The sequence below is a fragment of the Thamnophis elegans genome, chromosome 6 (genome assembly GCF_009769535.1).
Source record: "Thamnophis elegans isolate rThaEle1 chromosome 6, rThaEle1.pri, whole genome shotgun sequence".
NCBI lineage: Eukaryota > Metazoa > Chordata > Lepidosauria > Squamata > Colubridae > Thamnophis > Thamnophis elegans.
This window is the reverse complement of record NC_045546.1, coordinates 20,279,076-20,291,232: the sequence shown is the minus strand read 5'-3', so window position 1 is coordinate 20,291,232 and position 12,157 is coordinate 20,279,076. Positions and strand designations below refer to the sequence as shown.

The 12,157-nt window shown below is 37.7% G+C and overlaps 1 protein-coding gene across 1 annotated transcript in view; it reads left to right on the top strand.

The window, feature by feature from the left end:
* LATS2 (large tumor suppressor kinase 2) overlaps positions 1-9,350 on the top strand; it is a 45,767-nt gene extending 36,417 nt beyond the window's left edge. The window contains exons 4-7 of the mRNA XM_032219502.1: positions 786-1,368; positions 2,985-3,167; positions 3,769-3,875; positions 5,969-9,350. Of these exons, the coding sequence (XP_032075393.1) occupies positions 786-1,368; positions 2,985-3,167; positions 3,769-3,875; positions 5,969-6,463 (1,368 nt within the window). The 3' untranslated portion in view covers positions 6,464-9,350. The remainder of the gene's footprint in view (positions 1-785; positions 1,369-2,984; positions 3,168-3,768; positions 3,876-5,968) is intronic.
* Positions 9,351-12,157: the final 2,807 nt, after the last annotated feature.

Below are 12,157 nucleotides of genomic sequence, written 5' to 3'. Positions count from 1 at the left end.
CAAAAATGGGGGGAGTGCAGGGGGACCATGCACAGGCAGGCCACACCCATAATGCTATGTGCGCTACCCCGCGCACACCACACCACCCAACCCCCGCTTTTGGCATGCAATGGACCAATTTTTCGCCTTCCCCAGGCTCTAGAGGCTTTCTAAGAGAGCAAAAGGAGGGCAAAAACAGCCTTCTCTGCCCCCCCCCCCGAGGCTCTCCGGAGGCTTCAGAAGGCTTCCCTGAAGCCTCCAGAGGGTGAAAAAAGGCCCCTATGGGCAATCGGAAGTTTGGGAACGGACTTCCGGTTTGCATTTTGGGCCATTTTTTGCACTCCAGGGGCTTCAGGAGGCTTCCCTGAAGCCTCCGGAGAGTGAAAAACGGCCCAACATGCAAAGCGGAAGTCCGTTCCCAAACTTCCAGTTTGCATGTTGGATTGTTTTTCACCCTACGGAGGCTTCAGGAAAGCCTCGGGGTGGTGGTGGTGAAAAACGGCCAAAAAAGGAGGCCGAAGTCAGCTGGCTAGAGTGCACATGTGCACTGGAGCTGACAGGGCAACAGCTTGCATGCTCCACGGGCCACCTGTTTCGCTCTCATGGCTCTACCCCCAACCTGATTCCCTCCAAATTAGAGGAAACTAGCTTAGAACTTCAGAATTGGACAAAAAGATGATCGGCTGTAATTTAGAGTTACAGTATAACTAATATACTTGTGTAGGTTTCTGATAATTGTTGCCATGATACTGATTATTTTGCTTCTTTTTCCTCTCTCTCCCCCCCACCTCCTGATTTTGACTAAGGCTGGGCTTTGTGAAGCAGAGCAAGAGCAGATGAGAAAAATTCTCTACCAAAAAGAATCCAACTATAACAGGCTGAAAAGAGCTAAAATGGATAAATCAATGTTTGTAAAAATCAAGACTCTAGGCATTGGTGCTTTCGGTGAAGTCTGCCTTGCTTGCAAAGTAGATACTCATGCTCTTTACGCCATGAAAACACTGAGGAAGAAAGATGTGCTCAACCGTAACCAAGTGGCTCATGTCAAAGCTGAGAGGGACATCCTTGCAGAAGCAGACAATGAATGGGTGGTCAAGCTCTACTACTCCTTCCAAGATAAGGACAACCTGTACTTTGTGATGGACTACATCCCAGGAGGAGACATGATGAGCCTGTTGATCCGAATGGAAGTCTTCCCAGAAAAGCTAGCTCGGTTTTACATTGCTGAACTAACTTTAGCCATAGAAAGTGTCCACAAAATGGGATTTATCCATAGGGACATCAAACCAGATAATATCCTGATTGATCTTGACGGACACATCAAACTGACTGACTTTGGCCTCTGCACTGGATTCAGGTGGACACATAACTCAAAATACTATCAGAAAGGTAGAGTGCCTATATAGTTTTAAAAAGGAATAACTAATAATGCTAAGCTTTCACATTTTGGTTACTAAATTGTCACTTTGCAGGGTATAAGAATCAGATCTCTCTTTTACAAATTTACAATCTAAACATGTTGCCCAGAAAATAAGAGGGATTGGGTGCAGGGTTATTATAGTAGAAGTATGCATGCTGTTTTTTATTGATCCTTGGATAAGCTGAAGTGCAATGCAGCAACTCTTCAATTTGACAACTTTCTTGGAAGGCAAAGCAAACTGAGAATCCACAGAGTTATGGTCCGAATTCAATTAGACTGCCAGATTGGGTTAGGCTAAAGTAGAAAAATATACATCACAGCTGTTTAAAAAGCCCATTCCTGAAGACTATTCGGAAACACAGTAGAAATTTAAGATAGTGTCCAATGTTTATTTTAATAATTCATAACTCACTTATTACGTAAACTCTTTGAACGGTATGCAAAACATCAAAAACATCAATATTTTAAACAGAACTATGTAAAATATCTTAAAAGACATAAGAAAGGCAATACCCTGTGGTGTTTTGGGAAGGAATTCCAAGTAGAGATAGCAAGGGAAACCTTGAAGAATCAGGGAATTTTTGGTAAGTTTGGTACGGGATTGAAGAGTAGAGAAAAAAGAGGGTGGAAGACAGACTAAGTAGGAATGTAAAGATAAGAATAAAACTAGGAACAGACACAAAATCAGTACAGCTAGTTCTCAACTTACAACCATTTAGTGACCATTTGAAGTTAACAACAGCACTGAAAAAAGTGACAGCGTATTTTTAGCTGTATAAGACGCACCGGAGTATAAGACACCCCAAGGTTTTGAAGAGGCAAATTTTTTAAAAAAGGTTTTTGCACTCTGCAAACCTCCCAGAAACAGCTTGTTTTTTTGCAAAAATGGGCCCGTTTTTTGTCAAAAAAAAGGGGCATTGGGAAGCTTATAGAGTGCTCCTGGGGGCTGGGGGGCCAAAATTGAGCAAAAAAGAGCCCATTTTTTGCTCATTTCTGCCCTCCCGAGCCCCCAGGATCTCTCTGAATGCCTCCTACAAGCTATGCACAGCCATTTTGGTGAAGGGGTGGGGTTTCAAGAGACAAAAAAAAAATGCTGTATTCAGTGTATAAGACACACCCAGATTTTCAGCCTCTTTTTTTGAGGGGAAAAGGTACGTCTTATACTCCAAAAAATACTGTATGATCTTTTTTCATACTTGTGATTGTCATGTAATCAAAATTTGGATGCTTGGCAACTGACATGATGGCTGCAGTGACCAGAGATCATGACTCACTTTTTGCAACCTTCTAACAAGCACAGTCAATGGGAAAACCAGATTCACTTAATAACCATGTTACCAACTTAACAACTGCAGTGATTCACTAAGCTGTGGCAAGACAGGAAACTCTTTATAAATAAATCACCCACAGAAAACGTTAATACAAATTGCAACATAAATGAATTACATTCTTCATATCTAGAATATTGTAATGCAATTCAGTTTGAAGAATGTCCGCTTTTGTTTTGTAATTTGGGAATGTTTGTATGGATCTTTGATTGTAATCTGCTTTTTTGTTTTGGTTTTTGTTTGTCTTCTTTTGAAAGGGAGTCACATCAGGCAGGATAGCATGGAGCCAAGTGATCTTTGGGACGATGTATCTAATTGTAGATGCGGAGACAGGTTGAAGACCTTGGAACAGAGAGTTAAAAAGCAACATCAGAGATGCTTAGCCCATTCCTTAGTTGGCACTCCCAACTATATCGCGCCAGAGGTTCTTCTACGTAAAGGTAGATGGTTTTTATCTTTGTTAGAAAGACATTGTTACTTTGAGACCCTGTTGTTCTCATTTGTGCTATTTAATATCCTCTTAAATCCAACTGCTCATTTATTTATTAAACTGTTATTTACCATGTGAAAGTGTGAATATGCCATCCATACCTAGATAAACTCTTAAAGCTGTAGGATGTTCAGCTTTTCTTATAACAAAGATAGATTTACATAAAATCCATAACTGACTTTCCGATCTAGACAATTTCCAAGAAAACAGTCTTGGCAAAACCATTTTACAACAAATATTGGGTGAAACAGATGACAGCATTCAAGATAGGTGAAATTTTATGAAGAATACAATGCTTTGTATGTTTTCTTAGCTGTACAAGTTCACTGAATAAAGTAAGCTGAATATTCTTGAATGCACATTTTGTTTGCATTAGTGGGTTCTAAATGAACCATTTCCATGATTTCATTTTTTTAGATTAAAATATTTAATAAGCCTTCTTATAATGGGATATACATTATGGTGGTAGTGTTGATGGTGATGGTAACACTCATGATCTTTAAATCTAGCACGAAACAATGAAAACATTTATTTTTCTGCTTACCTTTCAGGATATACTCAGCTTTGTGATTGGTGGAGTGTTGGTGTAATTCTCTTTGAGATGTTAGTGGGGCAGCCTCCATTTTTGGCATCAACTCCTACAGAAACTCAGCTAAAGGTATATTCACTTATTGTTACTTTTATGTATATTTATGGTGTGTCGGTGGGTTCCAGATCCCGTTGCAACTGGTACACTGCAATGGGGCTGGGTGACCACCATGGGCGCATGCACAACCACCGCCCTGCAACGCTCCAGCTGCTCGGAGTTCACGCAGGCGCTGTACGCTGCGTGTGCATGCACAAATGGCCCAATTAGCTCAAACAGGTAAGGAACGAGTGTGGGTCCTCCAAAGCACTGTTCCGGTACGTTGGCGGCTGCTCCCAGCCAACAGCTGGAACCCACCACTGGTGTGTGTGTGTGTAAAGGGTCAGACTACCATACATTAAAATCATCTCAGAAAGAACCAGTAAACCAATAGACTATTACAATCATATGTCATAACTATAGGACACAAATCAAATAAAGCCCTTCCAAGTAAATCAAATATATCCAAAGATCCAGTTGTCCAAGGGAAAAAAATAGGGCTAATATACAACATAGATTGTAAGGATTGTAACAGCCACCATGTAGGTCAGATAGAAGACTAGCAGAATGTATCCACAAACACCAATTAGCAGTCGGAAAACACAATGAAAATGCCTTAATCTCTCAGTACATGGACAGACTCAAATATGGTTTCAGCTTAGAAACTCTGAATATACCAGACCAAGTTAATCCAAAACCGCTATGGAATTCCTGAAAGCTTGGCATTCAGACAAATCAGCCATCAGTAGACACATAGATATAAACTATGTTTACATACCATTCAAAACAGACAATAAAAAGCTTAAAAGGAAACAAAAAGATCAGAATTCCTAGCAGCCAATACTCAGATAAGAGTAAAAAAACAGAAAATAAATATCCCAATCAAGGTACCACTAACGAAATAACTGCATCCCCACCAACATTGATAGGACAAGCTACTGTATGTACAGTAGACAGGGAGCAAACTTCATACTAGCACTGAAGATGTTTTCTAGTTGGGTAATGAAACATCAGCAAGCAAACACTCAAGCTCAGAGAGCACCAAGGACTCCACTGTTTAATCTACATATACATATTCTTTCCTGTTGATTATTATATAATTGTGTTGTCCTTGGAGAAAGTTAAAACTGTTCTCTTTTTCATGCAAACACATATACCTATTAATCTAAATAGGATTGATTGTTATTAAATACTTAAGCAAAATAGCTTTATATGTGAGCTAATATATATCTATATTGGCAATCAAAACTCTTGATTTTTATATTGTATATATAATACATAGACAGGGTACTTCCGTGGCTTCCCCAAAATAAGAGCCAACTGGGAAATAAGCCCTAGCATGATTTTTCAGGATGCTTGTAACATAAGCTCCATCCCAAAATAAGCCCCAGTTAAGATTGTCTGCCGGACGGACACATTTAGTACCGCATTCCCCCGAAAATAAGACCTAACAGGGTAATAAGCCCTAATTCGTCTTTTGGAGCAAAAATTAATATAAGGCCTGGTCTTATTTTCAGGAAAACATGGTAGACTACTGAATTATATCCCTGGGTGCCTCTGTTCATCTGAAGGTGGATCAGGTTATTTGTGGGATATCATTTGTTTAGATAGGCATATCACTTAAGTGGTCCCTTTATGTAAAAGTAAAGCAATTTAAGGGGGGTTTTTTTGGTTGTGTGGAGATTATTGGAATTATCTGTGCATTAATTTGAAAGCATTTTTGCTTCTGCCGATCATTAAGTAGGGCATATTTAGCAGTGAGATGGGCCCCTTTGTAGGGTATCTGTAGTTTCACTAAATATTTGCTACTCTCCTTGGTTCAGAGACAGCAAGACTTCAACAAGATTATGATGAAAGAACTGAGTCAACTGAGGACTATGCTAAATATGCAATTAAATTTCTTCCTAGAATCTCTTTATGAAGTAAGAGTCTTTCTGCCGTGATCTGGTTATCTATTAAATTTGCTCTCTTTGTAAGTGAGGTGATACATACAAAATAAAGCAAAAGGCAGAATTGTCATTGAGTACATTGGGTACCAAACAACTGCAGAATTATTTTGCATGCGGATGCCTTACACTTCATGCAGATTGATATTCAACATTAACTATATACTTCTATTTTTTTAGGTGATAAACTGGGAGAATACTCTGCACATTCCCTCTCAGATTAAGCTCAGTCCTGAAGCTAGCGACCTTATCACAAAACTCTGCTGTTCCGCTGAAGAGAGGCTTGGAAGAAATGGAGCAGATGATATCAAGGCTCACATTTTCTTTGACTCCATAGACTTCTCCACTGACATCCGCAGACAGCCAGCTCCTTATGTCCCAAAGATCAGCCATCCAATGGACACTTCCAATTTTGATCCAGTTGAGGAAGATGGGCCTTGGGATGACTCCAGTGAAGACAATGCCAGGGCATGGGACCCTCAGGCCTCATCTAATGGCAAACATACAGAACATGCCTTCTATGAGTTCACTTTCCGAAGGTTTTTTGATGACAATGGATACCCATTCAGATATCCAAAGCCTTCTGGGCTAGATATAAGCCAGCCTAAAAATCCTGATGTAGAAAACAAAAATGGGCTGGATCAGAATGGAGCCTGTCAACCTGTATATGTGTAAATGACTGTAAAGAATCCTAAAACAAAACTTTATTCATAAATTTAGGGTCTTCCTTACATAGTTCTTGGTTGGGATCAGTTCCAGTTCAGGATCATGCAATTCTGGGGAAAGAAAGACTTGAAAAGAAGGTTCTAAATGCTAACTGTTTCAGATTTTAGGCCATATAGAACTGTAAATAGCTTTGTTGATGAGTGCACTTGAAATCCAGATTTCAGTCTAGTTTCTAAGGCCTGGTGCGTTGCATTCTTAACCAATTTTTTCTTATCTGCTGTTGCATTTACATGCTTCTACGGCATTGTGCTATTTTTTTATTTTAAGTGAGCAAAGAGCACTTATTTTTGTTTATAGCAGGGTTTTTTTTCCTACTAAATTATAGGAATTAACTTTGACAAATCATGCTGCTGTTCTTCTTTTTCTCATTTGTTAAAATTTGGATCCATCGCACTTATGTCACATTTTAGGAAAATACATAAGATCGAAGAACATATGATTAAAAGTGTCTGTGCAATAATATTTAGTCAGAGGAAAAAATGTATTACGTCTAATGTCCTAAATTTACCGGTGCCATTTTTTGTATTCAGACCCTAATCTTTATGTGTATTTTTCCACATTTCAAAATTCTGACACAATTGTCGAAGCTGCTTTTATTTCCCTTTTGAAAAATATGTTGGAATTTAGTATAATCGTAGTCTGAGCAAGTGGCAGTCAGGATGTGATATCAATGATTGGTGTGTGGAGAGTGCTGCATGGCTTGTGTTATTTTGTTTTTCTGTTTGAAATGACCTTTTTCTTGCCATTCACAGGCAGGTCCTGTGCATCTATTTTTAATGAAGATCTTTAATTTTAGACCTTCAATAGGTGTGCTGATAAAGTATTGTGTGGATGGTTTTTCTATTATGATTGTGTGCTATCTATTATACACTATATTGCCAAAAGTATTCGCTCACAACTGCTTCTGATTATGTGGATGGGTGAGTGAATACTTTTGGCAATATAGTGTATGTTCTCTAAGACAAATGGCAAAACTCTAACTCATGTAGGGATTGATGGTGTGTATAGGAGGAAGGAGAGCTTGGTTTAATCAGTTGTCTAACTTCATAGGATACTTAGCCTCCTATAAAAGGATAAACACCAAAACATAGCTTTCAAGATCACTTTGTGATCAAAGTCTATGGCCCATCTATCTAGCACAATGCACAGTATTCAGTGTGTTTGTAAGTTGCCATATAGTATTCATGAATATTATCATTTAATATCTGTATGCAGAATTATATAATGAGAATGTTCAGTTCTCTGTGCCTTAAAATGGAATTAGGAGCCTTATATTCTTTTTTAAAATTTATAGGACTCTTCTAAGCTATAATGCTAAGTGACAATGAATTTCTGGAATGTATTGGACATATAAAGTTGATTTATTGATTCAGATGATTAGGAATAATGTACTGACTCCAGGCAGTGCAGGGTAATTTAGCAAGCTGTTCCTTTAAAACAGAGGTTTTCAAAACCCTGTTGTCTAAGACTCTTTTATTGGATATGCTGGAGATTGAAAATGGGACTCTTATCTACAATGTATACGCTTCATCAACAGGTTCTTCTAGTCTTCCTTAAGGTGAATTATTCATTGTTGTGATTGCATTTTATGGTGGAAAAATCAAAGTGTGCAGCTTCCTTTAATCATTTAAGCAAGAGTAAAGAACTTTTTCCTTCAGATGTTGCTGGACTAATAATTCCCTTGTTATCAGTTTCATAGCACAGTCTTTAATGAAGAATGTTGGGTTTTAATGAGTGCCAGCATCTGATTTAAGCATCTCTGAGACCAAATGAATATTAACAAATTTTGGGTATGGCTTTTTTTTTTTTTTTTTTGCCTACCCATGATGATTTCCAGATCTAGAAACTACATACATGATAAAAGCATGGAGCTGTATTTTGTTTGAATCTGCAGGTAAGCCCTATGTCATCAGTATAAAGAAAATCAGAGATGGTACAATTACCTAATGGTTTATCTAAACTACGTAAACACAACAATGCTGACACTTCCAAGGCTGCTTGGAACTGTGAACTATTATGACCTGTTTAAGTGGAGAGATTTATCTTAACCAAGTATATACAGAACAGAATCTATTTAGGTGGCAGCCATAGTTGTCTTAAGTGATGTATCAAAATGTTGGTCTTGATTAAACCTGGTCCATTATATTGTTATGTATTATGATAGATCAAACTAATCCTTCATCTCTATCAAAATACAAACATACATTTAAGATTTTTTTTGTTTAAAATACACATTTTATTAGCTATGTTAACATAAAGAATACTCAAAGTGATAATGGAATGCTAAAGATAATTAAGCCATAAATAGCATCATTTATATTCTATATATACCTAAATAGATTTTTCTTTCAAATCCTTAATTCAGATTAGTTTAACAGTCCTATTTTAAATGACTGATTGCAATAACATTTGAGGGCAATATTCCACTGTGTGTTTGCTTATTTTATGTTTTTAAATCTAAAGCTTCAGTTTTTCCTATGTTATTCCATATGTTATTTCTTAATATTTTAATCTATCATATCGTACCCATTGTCTAGATACTATCTAAAACAACATCTTTAAATCCATCAGAGTAAACTAAGCAAAATGATTGTGTATTTGTTTACATTTGTATGAAAGGAGTGTTCTGAGATATGCAGTGCTTGTGTTGTGGTGGTTTATGAAAGATTCAGTATTACTACTTTTTATATAATGCCATTTTTATATTTACATCTATCTGTCATCCTTTTATGTGGTAGGTTCTTCCTCAGGAACTCAGTTTAACTGTTATTTATTTATCATTTGCCTTTTGAAAGCTTCTGCTGGCACAATTTATTATTAAAAAAAATGAATCAAACTCCAAGATGTCTCTTTTGGATTCTTATGGGCTATAAAATGTTTGAAGATTAAACCAAAATTGTGGTCTGTTGAGCTGAAGATCAGCATGGACTCGGTACAGGGATTTCTCATTCACCTAACAACTCCTAATTGGAACTGGCAACTCTGTCACCAAGCAGCATGGTCATTAAGTGAAATGTCATGTGACTGCTCTGCTTAGTGACAGTAGTTCCAGGTGAGCATGAGGTAAAGTTGTCTTAAGTGAAGTAAAATATTGGTCTTGATTATACCTGTTGCATTATATTGTTATGTATTGTGAGAGATCAAACTAAATCTTCATCTTTATCACAATACTTTTATTTTTTTATTTTTTTTAAATACACATTTTATTAGCTATGTTAAAATAAAGAATACTCAAAGTGCTAATGGAAGTACTTAAGTGTAAGATAAAGGACTTGAGGTAAAGGGACTGTGAGTCCCTTGGACTGCAAGGTGGTCAAACCGGTCAGTCCTAGAGGAGATCAACCCTGACTGCTCTTTAGAAGGCCAGATCCTGAAGATAAAACTCAAATACTTTGGCCATCTAATGAGAAGGAAGGACTCAGTGGAGAAGAGCCTAAAGCTGGGAAAGATTGAGGGCAAAAGAAGAAGGGGACGACAGAGAATAAGGTGGGTGGATAGAGTCACTGAAGCAGTAGGCGTGAGCTTAAATGGACTCCAGAGGGTGGTAGAGGACAGGAAGGTCTGGAGAAACGTTCATGGGGTCGTGATGGGTTGGACACGACTTCACAACTAACAACAACAACAAAGGACCTTAATTCCCCCATCTATCTCACCCCCATCTTTTTCCCTTTTGACTGCCCTGGCTGCCCATAGCCCTCAGCCCTTCCAACTGTGCCCTCAGTGAAAGAAAAACCTGGCTGGCACATGAAAAAGGATTCTAGCCAGTGCACAAAAGAACATCACAGCTGGTAGAGTAGTAGCATGTGATGCAGCGGGTGTGGTGACACAAGGCAGGGCTGGGCAGCTGCTGGCAGCAAGTAGGCAGCCGAAAGTTCATAAATGCAGGTGAACCTGAAATTTGGTTCAGATCAATGTAGGGCACACTGCAAGAGATGAAACTTTGATGGCTCCCCATAAGTCCCTTCGTTGAGCACCATTGTAACTTCAAACGGTTGCTGAACAAGTGTTTGTGAAGTGAGAACTACCTGTATAGCTTAATCACAATGAGTCATAAACCAGGAATGCAAACTGTTCAGGAAAAGCTAGGGCGGTGGCAAGAGGTCAGAAGAAGACATTGAGGTTGAGAATCCAGAAATTGGAGAATGAGAAAAGGTATTAGAATTGTCTCATAATAAATTAAATGCTAAGCGGAGTATCCACAGTTACAGCTTTACTCTATTTAGGAAACTTGAGGGCTTTAATTTACTTGTTCTTTTTGCCCTGGTATGTTAGCTTGTGACAGGGTGAGAAATTTGCCAGCTGTAGCTACAATTTGGATATCTCTTCTATTTCTGAACCTGGACAGAAGAAGGGAAGATGTTCTGCAGCATGGGATGTCCAATAAGATTCCCCTGATCATTGAGACATCATTACTATCACGAATGTTAAATGGTTCAGTGATGATGAAAAATTGGAGAGAGCAGCCAATGAGTTGTCCATGAGATTAATGTGTTACATTTTTGCTAACATGGATAAAAATTTTGCTTTCATAAATATCCCTTTACGGGTTTATTTAAATGGACTATTAAATGACATCAACTGTGGGTTCTTACAAATAATATTTTCATAGGTATTCCTGTTAAGTTGGGTATGTTCCAAGCTGGTTTTAAGAGGTTGCATTTTTAATAGCTGCAGTGAAGTTTGAAAAGAATTTATAAACTTCTTAGGGCAAATGGAAAAACTGACAAGAGAAACCTAAAGAATTTTCATTAATAATATTTCAGAAATAAGAATAGGAGTCACAGCATCTTCTATTAAGCATTTTAGGTATCATGTTAGTTGGAATAAGAAGGCTAGTCATGGTTAAAGTCTGAAGTCTCCAGAGTTAAACTGAAAAAATAATATTAACTTTGTATGCATTCTATACTGTTAGCATGCTCATGAATCCAGACAATTTTGACTTCGATAACAAATCATAGTTTATTTCAGTGCATGAACCCATCGATTATTTAATTCTAGAATATTTAGAACAGTAACAAGGTAGGTTTTTCTGAATTTTGTGACAAATTAGCTTCATACACTTTTTTTTTGCCTGCACCTCAGTTCTCTAGCTGTTTTATAACATTACCATGAATAGCTGCTGGCTTGAATCCTGTAAGTTTGTGGAGAGAAAATTACTAGTCTCCCTTTCTGTGTGCAGCCCCCACTTAATTCAGGAAGGGCGCTGAATCTCTAGGAATGCTTTTTCAAAGGGCACAGTAGGCTGAGGGGAGGAATGGGTGGGAAAGTTTCCTTCCATAAACATTCTTAAATCATCTTAGAATCCAAGCCATTGTTCTGTACAAAGCAAAACTTGCCTTTAATGAGAACATTTTGAAAAATGCAGTGATATTGGCAGATAATCAAACATGTCATTCCAAACATATTTTTCTCCCAAATACACTTTTTTGTTGTTGAGATGATAGTAAATTTAGAAAGTCATATGGCATAAATTACTGTTACTTGTTATCTTCCCAACCAATTTAAAGGAACTTGAGCAGGAAACAATATATACAGTCAATGTTAGATCAAACAGAGCTTTGAATATATTTACAAATTATATTAACATTACAAAGAATTATGTTCCCATTAAAATTATGCCAAATCCCTAAAGAATCTCATGGC